This window comes from Mesoplodon densirostris, chromosome 2, assembly GCF_025265405.1.
Source record: "Mesoplodon densirostris isolate mMesDen1 chromosome 2, mMesDen1 primary haplotype, whole genome shotgun sequence".
NCBI classification, from domain to species: Eukaryota; Metazoa; Chordata; class Mammalia; order Artiodactyla; family Ziphiidae; genus Mesoplodon; species Mesoplodon densirostris.
Genome location: NC_082662.1, coordinates 8,191,985 through 8,213,318, shown reverse-complemented (window position 1 = coordinate 8,213,318; position 21,334 = coordinate 8,191,985). Strand labels below are relative to the sequence as shown.

At 61.7% G+C, this 21,334-nt stretch overlaps 1 protein-coding gene across 1 annotated transcript; it reads left to right on the top strand.

Annotated features, from left to right (window-relative positions):
* Positions 1-3,676: 3,676 nt before the first annotated feature.
* Positions 3,677-20,525, top strand: CASZ1 (castor zinc finger 1). The gene is made up of 12 exons (XM_060079750.1): positions 3,677-4,148; positions 7,082-7,916; positions 9,311-9,379; positions 11,376-11,466; positions 12,245-12,409; positions 13,325-13,497; positions 13,761-14,608; positions 17,027-17,162; positions 17,401-17,464; positions 18,802-18,956; positions 19,099-19,221; positions 20,183-20,525. The coding sequence occupies exons 1-12, from the start codon at positions 3,716-3,718 to the stop codon at positions 20,523-20,525; spliced, it is 3,435 nt and encodes a 1,144-aa protein (XP_059935733.1). The 5' UTR covers positions 3,677-3,715.
* The last annotated feature ends 809 nt before the right edge of the window (positions 20,526-21,334 follow it).

Sequence of the window (21,334 nt, the reverse complement as noted above, 5' to 3'; positions counted from 1 at the left end):
CCCCCACCCCCAAGGCAGGACAAGTGACTCTGAGGTACCCAGCCGTGGGCAGTGGGCACTGGAGCCTCTGGTCCCCTTGAGCCCAGGCTGCCCAGGGCAGGGGAGGACCTGGCCCTGACCAGGCAAGGAAGTGGCCGTTCCAGCCACCCCCGTAGTCCCCAGGGATCAGGGATGAGGGGCCCAGGTGCAGCTACAGGAGCCCCCCTCTCTCCCTCGGAACTGGCAGGAGCCCTGGCCTCCCCCAGCCTTTGGAGGGAGTGATGAGATTCCTGCCATAGCGGGCCCTTCTCCCGAGGCCCTCCCTTCATTCGATTTCTGAAGCTGGCTGATTTGCATATTTATAAATATCAGTAAATTATTTATTGTAGCAATCTGCTGCACCATTTTACCCATCACAGTTAACACTTTAGGGGGCTCCGTGTTACGGGAACCGGGAGTGAGGGTGAGGAGGAGGTGGACAGGGAAGCCTGGGACTTCCTGGAGCCCGCCTGGAGCCTTTGTGGGGACACAGTGGCGGCCCCGCACCTTGCTGAGCCCCGGCCTTCATGAGCTCGGGCTCTGGAGTGTCTTCACGGCTCTAGGATCAGTCTCCTCCTCTGTCAAATGGGACGACGACAGTACCTGCCCCACGGGATCATGGTGAGAGGTCGTGAGCTAGCGTCCAACAGGTGCAGGGACAGTCCAGTTCTCGCCCCTCCCTTTCTCCACCCTGAGCAGGACCCACTCAGCTTGGAGACAGAGCTGCCTGCCTGCTGGGGGCTTGTTGCGTTTGGAGCCCCGGGAGGGGAGGCTCAGACTGTGGGAGCCGGCGAGGGGCCATTCGTTGCTGAGCAGGCAGCCTGCCCGTGGCCCGGCCCTCCAGCCTCTCCTGTCTCCTCTGCCTCTTCTGGGCCAGGTGTGGTTTCCTGGTCTAGGGATCTCGTGCCCAGATGTGGCACCACACTTGCCTGTTTGTCCGCTCCCAGGGCTCAGCTGCCTTTCCCCAGGTCCTTGACTGTCAGGCCCTGTGCTTGGCACAGACAAGCACCCTCTGTCATCTTACAGTCCTGCAGCCCTTTTCACAGGGAGAAAGCTCGACCAGGGCCCAGGGCTAGCGAGGGGCTGGAGCCAGGCCGTGAACTCACGACTGTCTGACCCCAAAAGCCAGGCCATACCATGGTGCTGTGCCACCTCCCAGGGCTCGCCCCGGCCCATCCGGCATCACTGGGGCCCGAGGCAGGAGGCTGGGGGAGCCCTGGGCTGGCTGCCTGCGTGCAGATGCTGACCCGCTCCTCTCCCCAGGCCTGGCTGGGCTCCCTGCAGCCGCCCCGCCCCTCGCCTCCTCTCTGGAGCCGGGCCCTGGGTGAGCAGTACGGCAGCCCCCGCGCCTTCCCACCCTCCGGCCCAAGCCTGCCTCCTGGGCAGTATTGTTCCCAGAGGAAGTGTCCAGTGTAAATAGAGCAGCGGGCAGGCTGGTGGCGGGAAGGAGATGAAAGGGGCAGTGACAGGGCCGGGGACGGATGGCTTCCTCCCATTGAGGCCTGGCCACGGCGTTTATATTTTAGGGAAGAAAGTCAAGGGAATGTTTACATGGACGGGAGCCTGGGGTCAGACCACGAGGGGGGTAGTCTGCAGGTCCCAGGGCCCTGATGGAGGGGGAGGGGAGAAGGCCCCACAGGGTGGGCCGGAAGGCGGGCGGGCAGGCACCTCGGACCTCAGCTCTTACACACACACCCCAGCTCGCAGCCCCAGACTCACACACGTCTGGGCTTTTGAGTAAGGCCTGCTCTTGCCTCCTGCCCTGCACCCCAGGCCCACGCCCCTTCTCCACCGCCACCCCTGGGACCAGCAGTAGAGTCAGAGGGAGGGCAACATCTGGAAGGCAGGTGGGCTGGAGCAGAACAGCAGCTGGAGGGCAGGTGTAGGGGGCGTGGGCGGAGCCGGGGGGCCTGCGGGCGGGGGCTGGGCCCTGGGCGCACAGCTGCATCGCAGCTGGCGGGGGCCCATGAGGGACTGAGGCGGGCACACAGCCGAGATCAGGAGCGGGTGGGCGGGGCTGGGGGGGCGCCCAAGTGCCAGGAGGCTCCAGGATGGGTGGGGGCCCAGGGAGGGGGTGTCCCCAGCAGCAAGTGCAGCCCTGGGAGCTTCTGCTTCCCTCTTCCTTGGGATAAATATTTATAGATTCATTTGCCGTCTGCCATACACACTTGGCTGCTTACCTCCCGGTAAAAATAGAGCAGGCTCCCCACTCCCACCCTTCCCTTCTCCACCAGGGCCGGGGACAAAGGGGGCCAGGTGAGGCCAGCTCCCCATAGGCCTGCTGGAGGAAACTTAGTGTCACGGAGCCTGGCGGCTGGCCCTGAGGCCAGGTGGGATGGCATGATGAGGGGCCCCATCGCTGAGCTTTGAGAAGGAACCCATGATGATGCTTGGCGTTTTGGGTGTGGGCAGCACAGACTTGGAGGTGCGGACAAACGTGGGTAGAGTGGGCATCCAGCTAGGGGTGAGGGTGGGGCCCGGCAGAGCCAGGATTGCAGGACTGGGAGAACTGGGCTGGACTGGGCTGGGGTCCCTGGGCAGCTGGCTTCGAGACAAGGGTCTGGGGCAGCTGGGCATTGTCTGTATCGGGGGGCAACCATCTGTGTGTACAAGCCAAGTCTGCTTGTAGATGAGGTCCTGGCACAGGTGTGGCCGTCCCTGTCTGAGTAAGCCTCTCAGTGCGTTCCAGGCGTGTGGGTTTTTAGGGTCTCGATCCATTAGAGTGAAGCCCCTTCTGACCATGGATCTGGGAGCAGAGTCCCCTTGCTTAGCCCTCTGACCTGTGCGGGGACTCGGCCATGCCCACAAGTCTCTATTGAGGGCCGCACGGAGGAGCCCTGCCTTGAGAGCATTCAGTGGGGCTCCCTGTGCACCCCTGGTACCACCTCGGGGTCTGGCGCACAGTAGGAGCTCACTACGTGGATGGGTGGACAGACAGGACATACAAATAAACAGGTGGAGGTGTGTCCACTTTGGTTGGCCTTTGTGGCAGGTCCCAGGCTGTATGGTTAGTGGCCTTGCCATTTACCCCCCAGGACCCTGGGCGCCCCCGCTCAGCAGCCGTGAGGGAGGTGGCTAGCGCTGGGGCAGCCTAGTTAACGGTTCCCGGCCAGTTGCGTTGGGCTGTTGTGTTGAGGGATTAGGCCCCGTAACTGCAGCCTCTGGGCTTCCCGCTGGGGATCTGAGGAATCCCAACCTGTCCCAGCTTCTCAGGGCTGGAAAGTGGGCCTCGTGGGACCAGCCAGGCCTTCCAGGGCAGCAGGAGCTGGCCGAGGCAGAGAAGGCGGAGCCAGGTCCTGTGGCATGTCTGTCCTGCCTCCTGGGGCCCAACAAGGGGAGGAAATGCTTCCAGAAGCCAGGTGCTGGGAAGAAGACGGCCCCTTGCGTTTGAAGAGTCATTCGTTCATTCATTCGTTTGCTCGTTTACAGAATATTCCTGAACGCCCTAGTATGTGCCAGGCTCTGAGGATAGAGCTCACGGTCTAGTGAGGGGGCAAACGCACCCTGGCCTTGGGGCGGGGCGGTGGAACTGTCATGGGGAGAGAGAGACCTCTGGCATGGGGGATGCGGGGGCAGGGCGTCCGCCCCGGCTGTCGAGGTGGGTGGCCGGGCCTGGCACACACGCCTCTGACCCTTCTCCTCCATCCCTGCAGCTGAAGGCACCCGGTGCCCCGACCCGCCTGCAGGCAAGCCCGCGATGGCGGCCAAACGCAAAGGCGGCCTGAAGCTCAACGCCATCTGCGCCAAGCTGAGCCGCCAGGTGGTGGTGGAGAAGGGAGCGGAGGCCGAGGACAGCCCACTGCGGCCCCGGGACAAAGAGCGCAGCGGCCCTGAGTCGGGGGTGGCCCGGGCCCCCCGCAGCGAAGAGGACAAGAGGCGGGCGGTGATCGAGAAGTGGGTGAACGGGGAGTACAGCGAGGAGCCGGCACCCACGCCCGTGCTGGGGCGGACTGCCCGGGAGGGTCTGGAGCTACCACCCGAGGGCGTCTACATGGTGCAGCCCCAGGGCTGCAGTGACGAGGAAGACCACGGCGAAGAGCCCCCCAAGGATGGCAGCGTCATGGAGGAGAAGGACTCGGACGGCGCAGCCTCCAAGGATGATAGTGGCCCCCGTGCCAAGCAGGCTTCAGGTGGGTGTCTAAGCCCCGGACGGGACATAACCCCACGAGGAGGGCGGCCCAGCGGGGAAGGAGTGGTGTGTGTGTCCACAGAGCGTGCAGGGAAGAGGGGGGAAGGGCCCGAGCAGGCAGCTTCCCAGACGTGTGAGCCGGGCTGGGGTGGGCTGCCGAACACACAGTGGGTCTTCAGGAAGCAGTAGATGGACGGATGGACTGGGACAGGCTGACGGGTGGATGGAGGGACGGATGGACGGACGGCGTGTGGGTAGATGACTGTCCACACGCACCTGCATAGGGAGGAGCCTGTTATGGGGCGCAGTACCTGGACAGGCACGTGGGGAGCGACACCCAGACGGCATATCCCACCTGCCCCAGATGCGGTCCCCTGGCTGACGTCTCTCCCACGAGATGGCTAAGAGCCGGCTTTTCTGGTGTCTGCTTGTCCTTAGCTGCAGAGCTCCTTCTGCTCTGGGGAGGGAGGGCGTCTCCGCTAGGACTGGAACTCTGGGCCTGGAGTCTTTTTTCAGCTCCCCAGCCTCATTCCCAGCCTGTGCCTGGTGTCCCGAGCCTTCCCTGCCCGCTTCCCGATCCCCTTCCCCTGCAGCGAGGGGCGCATCTCCTCCCTACGCGGGGAGCCCTGCGCAGCCACGTAATTATGCATATAAGATATAAACAGAGCTGTTTAATTATCCTTCGCCACATCAGTGACAGAGTAATTAACAAACATTGCAAGATCAATGAGGAAAAGTGTGACCTTCAGTTTCCTCTGATAGGAAAAGCCCTTGCCGTTCCCAGACGCAAGGTGATTGCGCTGGGCCTGAGGAGAGGGGAGGGACAGGGCCAAGGGCCACTGTCCCTTCAGCGCCCCAGCACCTCCCGGGGGGGTGGAGAGCTAGGATGGCAGGAGGCAGGGCTAGAACTGCCAGTGGCCTCGTGGCTGCAGGCCTCGCCCCTCGGGTTTGAGGCCCAGTGGGACTGCAGGGTGACACCCAAGGCGGCCTGCTCGGCCCGGGCACTGGAGCCAGGCAGCCGGAGCCCAGGCTGCCCACCGTGGGCTTGGGAATGCAGGCCTCTGGGCTGCCCCTGGGACCCCTGCCGGGCCCCCTCTCTGCTCTAAGCCGCCTGCCCTTCAAAGCCTTCTGTTTCTCTGCCATATATAGTGAGGGCTCAGCTGCCTCCAGCTATTTTTAGCCCCTTTCCCTGGTCCCTGAGCCACTGAATCTAGCAGCCAGGGCCCACTCCTCCCAGACTGGGTCCCCAACCCCAAGTAGCTTGAGGTCAGGACAGCAGCCCGCCGGCCACCCCGCCCAGAGGAGCAGCTGTCCGTCGGTTCCTTGAGTCGCTCTGCCCACCTTGTGTGCCAGGTGCTGCCCGTGACTGTCCTCTCTCCCCACCTGGCACGTCCCGGTCCCCACAGGACTGCCCTCCTCCCTGTCCTCCCAGGAGCTCAGGGGCTCTTTCTACATGCTGCTAAGTTCTCTCCTGTGCCAGAGCCCAGCCCCGCTCTCAGACCACTTCCAGGTGTGGTTGGGAGGAAAGCCCTCATCGGCTGCCCTGCTGGGTCCTGGTCCTCCCACCCCTGCTTCGGCCGCGCCTTCCCCTGGCCGTGCTTTTAGGACCCCCAGCCTGGGGTCCTGCCACTCTGTGTGCCTGGGTGTGCAGGCTCAGACGTGAGTGGAGAGAACACCCATGTGTCCTGGGGCCCAGGTGAGTCCCACCCGCCTGTGTGTACCCACTCCTGATTCAGGGTGTAGCACATAGTCGGTGCTCAGCAAGCGTTCTGGGCAGGAAGGCGTGTGCTGGGGAGTCGTAGGCCTATTGTGGCGGAAGGTTGTGTGTGTGGAAGGGGTTTGTCTCCAGTGAACAGCCCCAGGCAGAAGGGGTCATCTTGCCCCCACCATCCTGAGACTCATCCTGGGGAGCTGACTGTGGAGTTTGGAGTGGTTTGTGTACACGTGTGTGTGTGGGCGGGAAAGGTCGCTAGGGCTGCGAGCTTGAGTGTGCACGCGTGCGTGCATGTCCCTGTGGGGAGGTTGCTTCGGGGGATTCTCCGTGTGCCCCGTTGTGGACACAGTGGGACGATAGATGGGCCAGACTCAGCCACTGCCTCTACGGCCTTGACTCTCCTCGGTGGCCCACCCTCGTGCGTGAGCACAAGTGACCAGAAGGTGGCAGGGAGGTCTGAAGGACTCTCTACGTCATAAGTCTTGGCTGGGGTGGGCGGGCCCTCAGGGAGTCTGAGTGAACACATTCGCAGGCTCTCTGCCCCTCCGCCCTGTTGTCTGGGGCCATCAGCAGCCTGGGGGGCCGGGAAGGGCCAAGAGGACAGGTCCTGAGGAGGCTTGGCACGAGCCTCTCATCCTCCCAGGGATAAGGGGCCTGTGTGTCCATTTGTGGGGGCCAGGGAGGGTCCTCCAGGCAGGCTCAGCCAGGCCCGCCCCTGACCCCATCCCCAGTGGCTCCCTCAGCCCCTGGGAGTCCCTCCTGACTGCCCAGCCACTGGCTCACAGCCCTACCTGTCCCCAGCCCCCATTCCCACCCCCACCCTGGGAGGCAGGTTGGGATCTGGCCTTACTTCCAGTAAAATGACTTCTCCTTCATATTAGGCCAAGGCAAGAGAGCGGAGACATTTATGAAACTTTGTTTAATGTACTGAAAAGCCATCGGCCAGAACATTTAGGAAATTGATTTTCCTGGCATTGATGAACTCGTTTTATTTTACCCCAGTATTAATTACTTTTTTTTTAAACAAATTAATTTAAGAGTCGTAAAACCTAACAAGTGAGCCAAATGTCCATAGATCATGTCCCGCTCCGCCCCTTCCCCAGGCCGGCCCCCTCCCTCTGTGGGCAGGGCGGTGGTGGGGGGGCGGGGGGGGGCAGGTCCTGTCCCTGGGCTACCCTGCTCCCTCCCAGAGGTGACGGCCCCTCTCCTCCCTGCTGTAGGAGAGGCTTCCTCGCTGCGGGACTACGCGGCCTCCACCATGACCGAGTTCCTTGGCATGTTTGGCTATGATGACCAGAACACACGGGACGAGCTGGCCAGGAAGATCAGCTTCGAGAAGCTGCACGCGGGCTCCACGCCGGAGGCGGCCACCTCCTCCGCACTGCCCACCTCCGAGGACGCCCTCAGCAAGCGGGCGCGGTTCTCCAAGTATGAGGAGTACATCCGCAAGCTCAAGGCCGGCGAGCAGCTGTCCTGGCCGGCCCACGGCACCACAGCCGAGGGGCGGGCCGGCAAGGAGGCCCTGGGCTCCCTGCCGGGCCTGCGGCTGCCCAGTAGCACCGCACACCTGGAGACCAAGGCCACCATCCTGCCCCTGCCCTCACACAGCAGCGTCCCCATGCAGGGCCTGGTGGCCCGTGCCTCCAAGTACGACTTCTTCATCCAGAAACTGAAGACGGGTGAGAACCTGCGGCCCCAGAACGGCAGCGCCTACAAGAAGCCGTCTAAGTACGACCTGGAGAACGTCAAGTACCTGCACCTCTTCAAACCCGGGGAGGGCAGCCCCGACATGGGAGGGGCCATCGCCTTCAAGACGGGCAAGGTGGGGCGCCCCTCCAAGTACGACGTCCGGGCCATCCAGAAGCCGGGCCCCGCCAAGGTTCCGCCCACCCCCAGCCTGGCTCCTGCACCCCTCGCCAGCGTGCCCACTGCTCCCAGTGCCCCCGGGCCAGGCCCTGAGCCACCTGCCTCCCTGCCTTTCAACACTCCCGAGTACCTGAAGTCAACCTTCTCCAAAACAGACTCCATCACCACGGGGACCGTCTCCACTGTCAAGTAAGGCGTGCACCACCCTCACTGCCAGCCCTGCACCCGGGACTGGAGTGGCCCGGAGGCCCACTTCCTGCCTCTGAAGCTCACACTTATGGACACACACACCCACACCTTATGCACATCCACTGTGCACCCAGATTCTCACATGCTTCCGCACACGCGCACACACACATACACGCACACACTCCTCTGCCTACATAATCGCTCAGACTCAGTTCGTGGACCCGCACACTATACATCTTGCTGCGCGCACACACGCTCTCACAGCGGGTACAGGCACACCTTGTTTTATTGCGCTTCGAAGACATTGCGTATTTTTACAGATTGAAGGTTTGTGGCAACCCTGCACTGTCGGATGACGGTCAGCATTTTTTAGCAATAAAGCGTTTTTTATTTAAGGCATACGCATTGCTTTTTCAGACATAATGCTATTGCACACTTAGTAGCCTACAGTATAGTGTAAATGTAACTTTTCTATGCTCTGGGAAACCAAAAAAATCCGTATGACTCGCTTTATTGCGATATTCACTTTATGGCGGTGGTCTGGAAGTGAACCTGCAGTATCTCCAGGGTCTGCCTGTACTTCTGTGCACGTGCTCATCTGCTAACACACATGCCACAGGGTACTGTAACCCCCATGTGCCCATGACAGGCTTTCTCTGCCTGCCACCGTGAGGGCCAGTTGCCGGCTTATGGTTGGCTGGGAAAGCCCTACTCTGGGCTGGGGGTTCTGGGTTCCAGGCTGGTGGCCAGGGCTCCCAGGTTCAGAGCCTGCACCATGGGGAAGGCAGCAAGAGAAGGTAGGAGGCTGGGGTGGGGTGGGTACACCCAGCGCAAAGCCCTAGACAATGGCAAGATAATTGATGGATCATTGTGTGGGGCTGAGTGAGACCCTTCCCCTCAGCCATCCCTCCTGGAGGCGGGTCCAGAAACCTGGGAGTGGATCTAGGGAGCTGCCCTCAGCGTCGGGGGGCCTTTCCGACCCCCCAGCCACACTTGCTTGGTGCTGTTCTTGCCCTTTCCCCTGGCTTCTTGCCCAGTGGTACCTGGTACCCCTCTTCAGCCAGCAGCATCCTGACTCTCTGTGTGCAAGGCGGCCAGGCCCCAGCTTCCCAGGCTTCCTATGCTGTTGGACTCTAGGTCAGATCCACGCCCAAGGTAGGGCCCTCCAGCCCTGCCAGCTGAAGACGGCCCAGCCCTTGCCAAAGGTGGGCTGATCGAACCTGTGCTAGTTTTCTGCCGAAAGACTTTTCCAGTCCCACCCTAAGCGCCCAGAACACTACACAGTGAGCGAGAGAAGGGCCAGGGCCCCAGAGCAGGCAGCTGCCCCCCGACGCTCCTGGGGCATGAGGCCACCTCGTCTGCTAATCAGCTGTGCCCTGTGTGTCTCTCACCAGGAACGGATTGCCCACAGATAAACCAGCTGTCACTGAAGATGTAAACATTTACCAGAAATATATTGCCAGGTAGGCCCCTGGGGAGGAGACTGCCATGGAGAGAAGGTGGGCGGGGGCAGGAATGCCTGGGGACCATGGGACCATACGTCCGTGTGACCACCAGTCCCAAGGTGCCTGCTACCTCCCCGCCCCCATGCATTCCTGCTTCCAAACCCTCCCCAGGCCTGCCCTCTGCCCCACCTCAGAGCCCCCGCCCCCTGGATGTGGTCCAGGCCACATGCCCTTAGCAGCTTGTACCCCAGGCAGGACTGGGGTACCTGAAAGGGCCCGAAGGCAGGGCCTGGCCACAGGTGAGTGCAGGTGCCCCCCTCCACAGCTCACTGTGGGCTTCCCTGGTGGCACGGTGGTTAAGAATCCGCCCGCCAATGCAGGGGGCAAGGGTTCAAGCCCTGGTCCTGGAAGATCCCACATGCCGCGGAGCACCTAAGCCCACGCGCCACAACCACTGAGCCTGCGCTCTAGAGCCCGCGAGCCACAACTACTGAGCCCGCGCACCACAACCACTGAGCCTGCGCTCTAGAGCCCGTGCTCCGCAACAAGAGAAGCCACCGCAATGAGAAGCCCGCGCACCACAACAGAGTAGCCCCCCGCTCACCACAACTAGAGAAAGCCTGTGCGCAGCAACGAAGACCCAACACAGCAAAAAAATACATAAATTTAATAAATAAATAAATAAACACAATAAAAATTTTTTAAGATTTTTAAAAAAGGCTCCACTTGGGGCCGGGTGGGGGGCGTGGCAGGCGGGGTGGCAGGCTCCTGTGGAGCGGTTGGGGATGAGAAGGGATGTGGGCAGGTGGCCTCAGGGTGCTCCCTCTCACCACCTGGCTCCAGACCTGCCCCTTTACATCCTTAAGGCAGTGGGATTGGCAGGTGTAGAACCTTCAGATCCGCCCCCCCCGCCCCGCTCAGGCCCCCGGCACCCAGCCCCTGGGGACGCAGCGCAAGGCCGGGCTGTGCCCTGGCAGCCATCTTTCTGCTCATCCCCCATAGTTCTGCTGTCACTCTCTGCGTCTCCCTCCCCTGTCCCTCCCTGTCTTCTCAGCTTTGCTTTGCTCTCTTTATTATTATTATTACCATTATTATTAGTGCCTCAGCAGATGGCCCTTTCGGCGGCTTCAGCTTAAATATTTATTTGCAAGAGGTTCTCCCCTCATGAGGGGCTTCCCTCCCGCAGCCCCACGCCAGGTGCAGCGCAGTGGGGCAGGCGGGCTGAGCCCCACCACCTTGTCCACAGTTGTCACGGGGTGCTGTCCCCAGTGGCCGTCGTCCAGGCTGTGAGACCCCCGCCCTGGCAGCGTCGGGGCCTGGAGAAGGCCTGGGGTATTCTGGGAGGGCAGGTGGTGGCCAGGCAGCACGGGGCTCGTGGCTACGGAGTTGGCCGGAGAGCGCGCTCCCTGCCACGGGAAGCCAAACAGATGCTGCGCTTTAAAAATTCATAACTCTTGGACTGTTTCAAGTGTCAGGAAAGCCCAGAACAGAGAGAGCCCTTTAACACCTCTTAGCAACAGAGCCCTGGGCTGGCGCAGCTGGAGTCCCCAGCACCTGGCCCAGCACTGAGTCAGGGGTGGGCGGGCAGCACCTGCAGAAATGGCAACTGGGCCACCTTGGGGGCTCGTGCCTTCAGCGTCCCATCCCATCCCATCCCATCCCAGGGCTCTTCCCCTGACCCTGCTCTGGCTTCTGGCTTGGCCTCGCTTCCTCCTCCCGTCTTGGTGCCAGGCCACTGTGCCCCACCTGGCACTCCCTCCCGGGGCAGATGAGGCTGGGTCTGCCGCTCAGTGGGTCTGGGGTTCCCCGCGGCCCCGTCACTCGCCCTAGCCTTCTCAGCCTCTGCTCCTTCACCCCAGCAGACCACCGCTGCCCCTCCACGTGTCCACCCAGGGCCCCTGAACCGCAGCAGCAGTTCCCTGGATCACGGGCACGGACTCTGCTCAGCCGCTCAGGCCGAGGACCCTGGAGCTGGCATCCAGAGAGGCCTGAGCCCACGCCTTCTTCCCTGCAGGTTCTCAGGCAGTCAGCACTGTGGCCACATCCACTGCGCCTACCAGTACCGCGAGCACTACCACTGCCTGGACCCTGAGTGCAACTACCAGGTATGTCCCACGGGCACCAGCCCCGCTCCTACGGGCTGGCACAGCCGCGGAGGGGCCTCTCGAGAGCAGGACGAGGTTACTCGGTTCTGCTTGGGCCACCCGAATTTGACTTGGGCAGGCAGAGAGCCCAGAAAAGCTCCCAGCCTGTTCTCGTTCCCAGATTGCTGCCCACAGGCATCTGATAGGGTCTGCAGCCGCCTGCGTCCCCAGTGGTAACAATTCAAGCTCCCAATCGCTGGGTCCACCACGCACCAAGGACTGCGCAGACAGCCTGCGTACCTTATCTAATCGAGTCTTCCCAGTGTCCTTAAGAGGCTGGTATTCCTGCCCCATTTTATAGATGGTCGTGTTGAGGTTCAGACAGATTGGCCCTTACATTCCAAGCCACCCTCTGGTAGGTGCAGAGCAAGTGAGCGAGAGGCGGGAAGTGGGTGTGGGTGTTCTGCCTGAGGCCACTGCCTCTGTCTCCCCAGGGAGCCCAGCTTGGCAGAGCCCGCAGGTGGCAGTAGACAGAATGAGCCGTCACCCATCAGAGCTCCTCCCTGAAAGGCCTGGCCCGATTTATCTCCTCTGCTTCTGGGCCTGCTGATGGGGAGACTACAGGGAGGTCAGGGAAGGATCTGTGGCTCTGGAACCTTTGGAACTGTTCCCTCCAAAGTCCAGGGTGCTGGCCTTGGGGCAGTCTGGGCTGCCTCGACCCAACAGGATGATTGATAAGGAGACCGGAGGGCCCCGGGGCCAGGCCCAGCCTCCTGCCCACCAGGCCCTCTCCCGGCAGAGGTTCACGAGCAAGCAGGACGTGATCCGCCACTACAACATGCACAAGAAGCGGGACAACTCCCTGCAGCACGGCTTCATGCGCTTCAGCCCGCTGGACGACTGCAGCGTCTACTACAACGGCTGCCACCTCAACGGGAAGAGCACCCACTACCACTGCATGCAGGTGCCCCGCCCCCCCCCACCCCCCCCCCAGAGGCAGGCCTGCCTCGGGCAGGGCCCCTCCCTTTGTCCCTTCCCAGGGTCTCAGGCTTGGGCAGCATCCGGTGGGCCAGGGTGGGGCCTTCCCCATGGCCATACTTGGTGCGGGTGAAATTCAGCGAGCTGTTTATACAGACCAACATTTTTCAGCCTTTAACACCAAGAGCAGCATTGCGAATGGTTCCTGAGGAGGTTTTTGTTTAATTCTTTGTTTTAATGCCACGCAGAGTCTGGGCTTTTTCAAGGTGTCAGGTTCCGGGGGGAGCCACTTTGGTTTGCAAATAGCAGCCCTGCGCCTCCCCCGGTATTTGTCAGGGGGTTGTTATGGCCTCCGTGAAACAACCTGGGCCAGGAGGAGAGGGGGGCTCGCTCTCTGGGCTCTGAGATGGTGCAGACACTGGCACGGTCCAGCCCTCAAGAGTGTTCAGATTCCACTGGTTTTTACTCAATATGGCAACGTTGCCTGCCTTGGCCCAGCCAGGGTGGGGTAGGGAAGGCCCTGTGCCAGAAACTGTTCGCCAGACGAGTCCCCGGCCTACAGGTGACCGCCAGGCCCCAGGGTCCAGCCCTGCTCACCCCCGGGGGCTTTAGAGGTAGAGCCACAGACTGGGGACCCCCAAGCCACCTCCTGCAGGATGGGACTCCCACGCCTGTGTGGGGATGTATCCAGGGCTCTCCATGAGGACGACCCACGCCCAGTACGGGCCAGGCCCTGGGGGCCTGAGGGGTCGTCCTACCTTAACCTCGGTGCCCCCAGTCGGACGTTTACAGGTGCTGAGGCGCCCCCGAGCAGGCTCAGCTGCACCCAGCAGCACAGCCGCTCTGAGCTCGCCGGGGTGCCTGGCCTCGGTTCCCCTGACTGCCACTCCGGCCCCTGCAGGTGGGCTGTAACAAGGTGTACACCAGCACGTCGGACGTGATGACCCACGAAAACTTCCATAAGAAGAACACCCAGCTCATCAACGACGGCTTCCAGCGCTTCCGAGCCACCGAGGACTGCGGCACGGCCGACTGCCAGTTCTACGGGCAGAAGACCACGCACTTCCACTGCAGGTGAGCGGGGGGCAGCCAGGGAGGCCTCCTGGCCCGGGGAGGGACGGCAGGCAGGGCACCAGGCCCGTGGGTGGCTTGGCGCCCCATCTCCTCAGGGGAGTAGGAACAGGAGCGGAGGGCTGCTCGGAGGCCCCGGGCATCTTTTAGTTTCTGGCCTGGTCTTCCATCCAGAGGCCCATCCCTCCCAGGGCCACCGTGGGAGCAGGGCAGGGCCTCCCCCTGGCCCCGTGAGGCCCCATGACAGCCTCCCGATGTCCTGCCAGGCGCCCCGGCTGCACATTCACCTTTAAGAACAAGTGTGACATCGAGAAGCACAAGAGCTACCACATCAAGGACGACGCCTACGCCAAGGATGGCTTCAAGAAGTTCTACAAGTACGAGGAGTGCAAGTACGAGGGCTGCGTGTACAGCAAGGCCACCAACCACTTCCACTGCATCCGCGCCGGCTGCGGCTTCACCTTCACCTCCACCAGCCAGATGACCTCCCACAAGCGCAAGCACGAGCGCCGGCACATCCGCGCCTCGGGCTCCGGCGTGCTGGGGCTGCCGCCCTCGCTGCTGGGCGCCAAGGACACGGAGCACGAGGAGTCCAGCAACGACGACCTGGTTGACTTCTCTGCCCTGAGCAGCAAGAACTCCAGCCTCAGCGCCTCCCCCACCAGCCAGCAGTCCTCCGCCTCCCTGGTCACCGCCACTGCCACCTCCGAGGCTGGGCCCAGTGCCACCAAGCCTCCCAACAGCAAGATCTCGGGGCTGCTGGCCCAGGGCCTGCCTGGCTCCATCCCCCTGGCGCTGGCCCTGTCCAGCTCGGGCCTGCCCAGTGCCGCGCCCTACTTCCCCATCCTTCCGGGCCGGGGCAACACCTCCCTGCCTGTGGGCGCCCCCGGCCTCATGGGTACCATGTCGTCAGGGACAGCAGCCTCAGTAACCCCCGACACACCCGCTCTGGCTGCCTCGGGAGCTGGCGACTCGGCCGCAGCGGCAGCTGCCTCTGTCCCGGTGCCCCCTGCCTCCATCATGGAGAGGATCTCTGCGAGCAAGGGCCTCATCTCGCCCATGATGGCCCGGCTGGCTGCGGCCGCCCTCAAGCCCTCTGCCACCTTTGACCCAGGTGAGCAGGCTGGGCCCTGCCTGGGAAGCGAGCACCTCTCCCACCCCAGGAGCTCTCTGGCCTCGGTGCAGAGCGGAGCAGCGGGTGTTTGTTGGGCAGAAGTGTCTTCTGTTCTCCGCCCCGAGACCCCTGCCCCCTTCTCTGCCTGGCCTCTGCCTCCATCCTCTTTATTTCCTATTTGGGGCCCCTCTTTCTGGCCCACCCGCCCCAGGCAACTCTTGTTTCTGTGTTTTTTCATCTGTGAAGGGGAAGCAGCAGCCCCGGCCTCCCGGGGCACCTGCTGGCTCCCCCCACCCTGCCATGCCACCCTGGACACGGAGGGGCTCCCACTAGTCCAGCCCCTAGTGGGCACAGTCCCGGAGTCCCAGGCTTCCCTGGGACCTCTTCCAGGTGACTGGGAGGGCGTGTGAGTCCAGCCAAGTGGCAGGGTGGCCGCGGTACAGGGAAGCTCAGGGGGTTCGTGCCTGGACAGCCCGTCAAGGCCAAGGATGCCCTCCCAGGGTCTCCGTGTCCATCAGCGCTTTCCAGTTGCACTTTCTGTGGTAGTGGGAATGTTTTTTTCCACACTGTCCAATATGGTAGCCATGGGTCACATGGCTATTGAGTGCTTGAAATTGGCTAGCGTGACCCAGGACCTGGATTTCAACTGGAATTTCTTTCACTTGAGCCAGACCTGGCCGCTGACTGCCATGTCAGAGTCGCCAAGTCACATCTGTGTCCTTCCTCTGGCTCATCGTGGAGAAAGGTTCTCCTTTCTCCCAAGTTTCCCGCTCTTGAAAAAATTTTTTACTCTTTTTCTCTGGATTTTTTTTTGGCTTTTCTGTTTCCCTCACTTCTCTCCCTCTGTTTTCCCCCATCTGGGTAATTAGCATTAGTCAGATCCTTAAGAAGAGTTGGGCTCCCATCTGGGACATGGCTCCCTTCCTTCCTTCCTTCCTTCCTTCCTTCCATCCATCCATCCATCAACCACTGGTGCTCACTGAGGGCAGCTTGCTGGTGGGCCAGGCACCAAGCCAGTGCTGGGGACACGGCAGGGAAGAAGACAGACAAACTCCTGCCTTGTGGAGCTGATGGAACAGTGTGGGGCATAGTCTGTCCCCAAGTATACCCCCTGGGAGGTGGCCAAGTCGAGACTTGGACCTCAACAGCTGGCTTCTGAGCCCGGGCGCCCTGCTCTTCTGTGAGACTGTCTCGAGACCCGCCAAGACTGAGGGTCCCTGCAGCCCACCCAGGGCTCTGCGCAGTGCCCCCAGAGAGACCAGTGCTTGGCAGGAGGGTCAGAGCCCTGTTTCCCTAGGGACCCTGGGCAAGTGGCTTTGGGGAGCTCCTGGAATGTGGACTCTGAATTCTGACAACTGAATGTCATGTTCCCAGTGGGACGCTCCTATCAGCTTGACCCACCTTCCACTCCAAGTGTGGGTGTCAGGCCTGACTGCCCGGGCTGCGCGCCTCCGGCGAGGTGCCTGCAGGCTGGGACCACGCTGGGCTCCGTGGCCAGACTGTCAAGTACTTTCTTTTCTTTAGAAAAAGCTCCTTCCCCGAAAAGAAAGGTCAAGTGAAGGGAAGGGGGCCATTTCCCTTTATTTTTTAATAAAATGCCACTTGCTGTCTGTGAAGCAGCTCTCCGTCAGCTGCAGCGCCTTGGGGCAGATTAATATTTCAGTCACTTGGGGATTGTGGAGAAAGGCTCGGTGGACATGTTCCTGTCAGCAACTTCTTTTGCCCTGTTCTGCTTGGCCTCCCGAATCCTCTGCCCGCTCAGCTCCAGCCTTTCCCCGCCATGCCTACACCCCGCCAGCTTCCCCCACCCACCCCGTCCAGCCCAGCCTGGCCAGGGTGGGCCTCATATCCCTGCCCTGGACAGCTTGACGGGCGAGGTCACATAGTTTGAACCGCTCTGATTGGCTGTCAGCTTCCATAGCCCTGACACAGCAGATGCCCCTCCTGGGCATGCTCAGTGGAAGGCAGGGCTGTCGCCCCGGCAACAGTGGGGACAGGACCTGCGGAGGGGGCGCAGCTCCCAGTCTCGATCTGCCACTTTCCCTCAGCATTAACAGAGTCTTTAATAAAAGCCTAAGCGGCAGCTCCACAAATTGACTGTGACAGTCAGTGGAGAAGAGGAAGGGCCCCCGCCCCCGTCCCGGCCCCCTCCCCATCCTCCCGCCCGTCTCCTCCAGGAGGCCCTGAGCCAGGACAACTTTGACATAATTTTGCAATAATTATCACTTGAAGAATTGCCACACAGGGGGAAGCGTCACAAGCGATCATGTCAGTGGGGAGGACCACTGACCAGCAGCCAGGGCTCCCCAGGGACCCCAGCCCACCCGGCCCGCTGCCCTCCCTTCGGGGGGCTCCGGTTTGTGCCCATATGAAGCCCTCGGTCCCTCTAACGCCATCTTCCCTCCCCCTCCCCCCTAGGAAATGGGCAGCAGGCCACCCCTGCCAGGTTCCCCCCAGCCCCGGTGAAGCAGGAGCCCGGTGAGAGTGCTGGCGCCCCAGGTCCCCACGAGGCCTCCCAGGACCGCAGTTTAGACCTGACTCTGAAGGAGCCCAGGTGAGGCGAGGCCCAGGCCTCCCAGCTCTGCCCCCCTGCAGGAGGCTCTGGGGACAGCACCCTCAGAGCCAGACTCCATGGGGTCAGGGGCCAACCCTTCCTGACACGGGGTCATCCTCCTGTCCAGGCAGATGTAGCAGGCGGGGCCAGAGCCCCAGGGGCCGGCTGGGAGGGGTGAGTCTCTGGGCCCGGTCCCACGTACTGTCTGAGCTAAAGCCCCTTGGTTTGTGTGTTCCAGTAATGAATCAAATGGCCACGCAGTCCCGGCAAATTCATCTCTTTTATCCTCGCTTATGAATAAGGTAAGAACCATCCATCACACGCCTCCCATTCCCCCACCCAGAGAAATTAAAGCTGTGCTGGGGGGGTGGGGGGGATGTGTTTGTTTTTTAATGTTTTGCCTCTAATAAGATGAGTTTGTACCATTTAAATTTTGAGGCCATTTTTCATCGGATATAATTTCAGAGCCACTGCTTACAAATTAATTTAATGAACTGGCTGAAGAAATATATTCCAGCCTCTGACACCCTTTTTTTCCCTTCAGATGGAGGGCTCCAGAAGCTTTTCTGGAGCCCTCTAACTTCTTTCACTCTTGGTTATTAATTTTATTAATTTTATATATTTTTTTGTTTGTTTAAAGAGGTGGAGGGGGAGACCAAAGTGGGAGCAAAGCATCAATTTCCACTTTTCGGGTTGAGTAATGGTCTCGGACGCCTTCTGCAGAGGTCGCTCCAGAATATTTATTTTAAATAATGCAGGGTCTTTGTAAATTATACATCATCGCAAATATATTTTCCCCCTTCACATGATAAATTTGACTACGGCAAGATTAATTAGGTTACCGTACACAAGTGACTACTGAGGAGGGCGCTGGGCCCGGGCCGGACCTCACGGAGTGGGGTTCCTGCTGGGCCCACGGCCTCCCACTGGCCTCTGCCCGGGTCGGTGCGCATGCCCTCTGCCTTCCGCCCTCCCCTGCTCGCTCTCTTGCTCCCCTTTTCCGTTCTTGGGTCACTGCTCCCTGCGCCCCCTTGTTCCTTCCTGTCGGAGACCCACACCCCACGTGGGTCGGTCGAGCCTTTCCGCAGGCTCCCCCGCCCCCTCCTCTGCCAGCAGCAGCGAGCCTGCCTCGGCCTCACCCCGTGAGCCTCCTTCCCTCCCTCTCTGTTCCTTTTGTGTCCTTCTCTTGTTCTCAAGGAATTCGTGTGGGTTCCACCCCACCACCCCCCGCCCCCGACCCTGTGCCTCCTCCTCCTGCACTTCTTTTGAAAACCTGGCAGGAGAATAACCAGGGAGCCGCTTAGTCTGGGGAAAGCTGGGCTGGAGTGTGCGCCCTGAGTCTCAGCCTCAGATTGAGTGGTGGCTCCGAGCAGCACGGGGTTTGTGTGGCAGAGCCCCGGCAGCTCCATGGGGTCGGGGCAGCACCGCAGGCCGCCCGCGGCAGCGTCCGTTCAGTGAGGGCTCTTCCGTAGCCAGAGCCGCGTGGGGTCGGGCCTCCTCTCCTCCCGGCTGCCAGCACCACGATGCTCTGGTCAGTTTGGAGAGGCCAGAGCGGCCCAGAGCTGCCACGCCTCCCAGGGCAGTCAGGCCAGGTGTCCTGAGGTCCCCAGCCTGAAGCACGGGCCTGTCCTCCTCGCAGATGTCTCAGGGCAACCCCAGCCTCGGCGGCCTGTTGAACATCAAGACAGAAGCGGAGGGGAGCCCCGCCGGGGAGTCCTCGCCCTTCCTGGGCAAGGCCGTGAAGGCGCTGGTTCAGGAGAAGCTGTCAGAGCCCTGGAAGGTCTACCTTCGCAGGTGAGGGGCTTGCCGTGTGAGCAAAGGGGGAGGGAAGGGCCACACCCACTCGTCCCGGGGGCACGTGTTCCCCCCACGAGGCTGTTCCCCCAGCCTCGCCAGAGCGCCAGGGTCTCCTCTGAGCAGCCGGCCCCTCTGCCAGGTTTGGCACCAAGGACTTCTGCAACGCCCAGTGTGACTTCCTCCACAAGGCCCACTTCCACTGCGTGGTGGAGGAGTGCGGCGCGCTTTTCAGCACCCTGGACGGGGCCATCAAGCACGCCAAGTGAGTGGGGGTCCGGGGGCCCGTTTAAACCCAGCCCCACTTGTCCCAGCCTGGCTCGGGGCTGGGTGGGCCGGGGTGGGGCTGGGGGGTGCACAGGCCTCTAGCAGCCTTCCAAGCAGGACCTGTGTGCGGTTCCCACGAGACCTCAGAAGCTGAGCTGGCTTCTCAGAAGGTGCTGCCTGGCAAAAGGCAGGCTTCCTCATCTCCCACTGGCTCAGCCCCCAGCCGGGTCCTCTGAGCCCACCCAGGCCCCGCCTCGAGTAAGAGCTGCTTCTCCCCGCCGCCGGGCCCATGCAGCCCTCAGCCCTCCCTCCCACAGATGCTCCTGCAGAGGCAGCTGGAGAGACCCAGCTCTGACCCCGGCAGGGACCCTAAGTGAAGGCTTTTCCAAGCCACAGTACTGCATTTGTAGATTCTCTTTGACCTAAAAATAATGAAATTAATTTGTACAATTCGTTGAGCAGCAAGCCCAGCCGCCTACTGTAATTGAACCCAGAACTGGTAAACATTTACAGCAGATCTTCACCGCTCTCTAAGCCCCCGGTCAGGCTCTTCTCACTGCGTAGGCAGCCCCAGCTGCTGGTCTGAGAGCCCCCCCTTTAAACGTCGGAGCAGGTTCCGGAAGGACGGGCTTCTTGAGCCAGGACCTGCTGTACGCAACCCCTCCCGAGTAGGGAGGAGCTAGGGACAGCACATCAGGAAGGTCACGAGTAGGAAGGTGTAGTTAGGGCAGAGCCAGGAGCCCAAGTTCAAGATCAGAGGACAAAGCAGTGTGTTCTCAGTCCTTCCCTCCTGGTGGGAGGCCTCTGGCACCTGGCACTGAAGATGCGATGGGGACACTGGGCCCCTAGGCTTGTGATGGGGTCATACGTAGGTAGGCAGGCAGGCAGGCAGGCAGGCAGGCGTGCCAGGGAAGGGCTCTCTCCTCCCCCACCTGAGACCCCTCTCCTGTCTCTCGTAGCTTCCACTTCCGGACAGAGGGAGGAGCAGTGAAAGGAAATGCGGAGGCTTCCTTCCCGACCTCGGCTGCTGAGACCAAACCTTCCTTGGCCCCCTCATCCCCTCCAGCGCCTCCCATCACCACGGCCACGGCTTCCTCTCTCGAGGGGCCCACTCCCAGCCTGGCTGCCGTGCCCTCCAGCCCCACCCTGCTCGCCTGGAAGCAGCTGGCTTCCACCATACCCCAGATGCCTCAGATTCCAGCGTCAGTGCCTCACCTGCCCACTTCGCCCTTGGCAACGACTTCTCTAGAAAACGCCAAGCCCCAGGTCAAACCCGGATTCCTCCAGTTCCAGGAGAAGTGAGTCCCTCGATGAGCCGGGAGTCCTGTGTCCCCCGTGTGTCTCGGGAGTAGGTGCTAGTAAGGGCAGCTGCTCCTTCCCCTGCAGTAGCCCTGGCTGTCCCCAGCCTCCCTGGGACATGGTCACGGGGTGATGTCCTTCTAGCCAAAGTTGCTGCTGCTCAGACCTCACTGCCTGTTCCCGGAGCAGGTGGCCGGGGTGGGGGGAGATGGTGGAGGTAGTGGCCACTGTTCCAGAGAGGCCAGTGGTGACGCTGCGAGGACCAGCCTGGGTGGGCTGGGAGTGGTGGTCCTCGCCCGGCAAGGCGGGCTGCGTCTCCCTCCGGGTCCCCTTGTTGGTTTCTCTGGCTCACACCCATGGCTGAGTCTCTGCAGGGCAAGCAAAGTCACAGGTGGGCGGCGAGGGGGCTAGGCCCTCTCCTCTTGGCGCCCACCCCCCGACACCTGCACAATGGTCTGAGCTCTCAGGGGTGGAAGGGCCCTTCCTTGCTGGATGGTGGTGTCTCCCTGCGGCGAGAACGGTGACTCTGTATCATGATATGTGCGGCTTCCTGTTCTCAATAAAAGTAATAAATTGGACGTGAACACACACCGCCTGAGTGGCAGCTGTCCTCCCTCTCTGAGCACCTGGGGCTGGGCCCACGGCGTGGAAGGGGACCTGCGCTCCTCTCTGCCCCTTTCCCAGCTTCCCTTCCTCTGTTCGCCTCCCCAAAGTGGCAGCCCTCTCAGCATCCTGGCCTTGGTCGGAGTTCCCACCCCAGGTCCAGTGTGGATGTCGGGGGCGGCTGTGTTGTCAGCCAGGGCAGAAGCCGG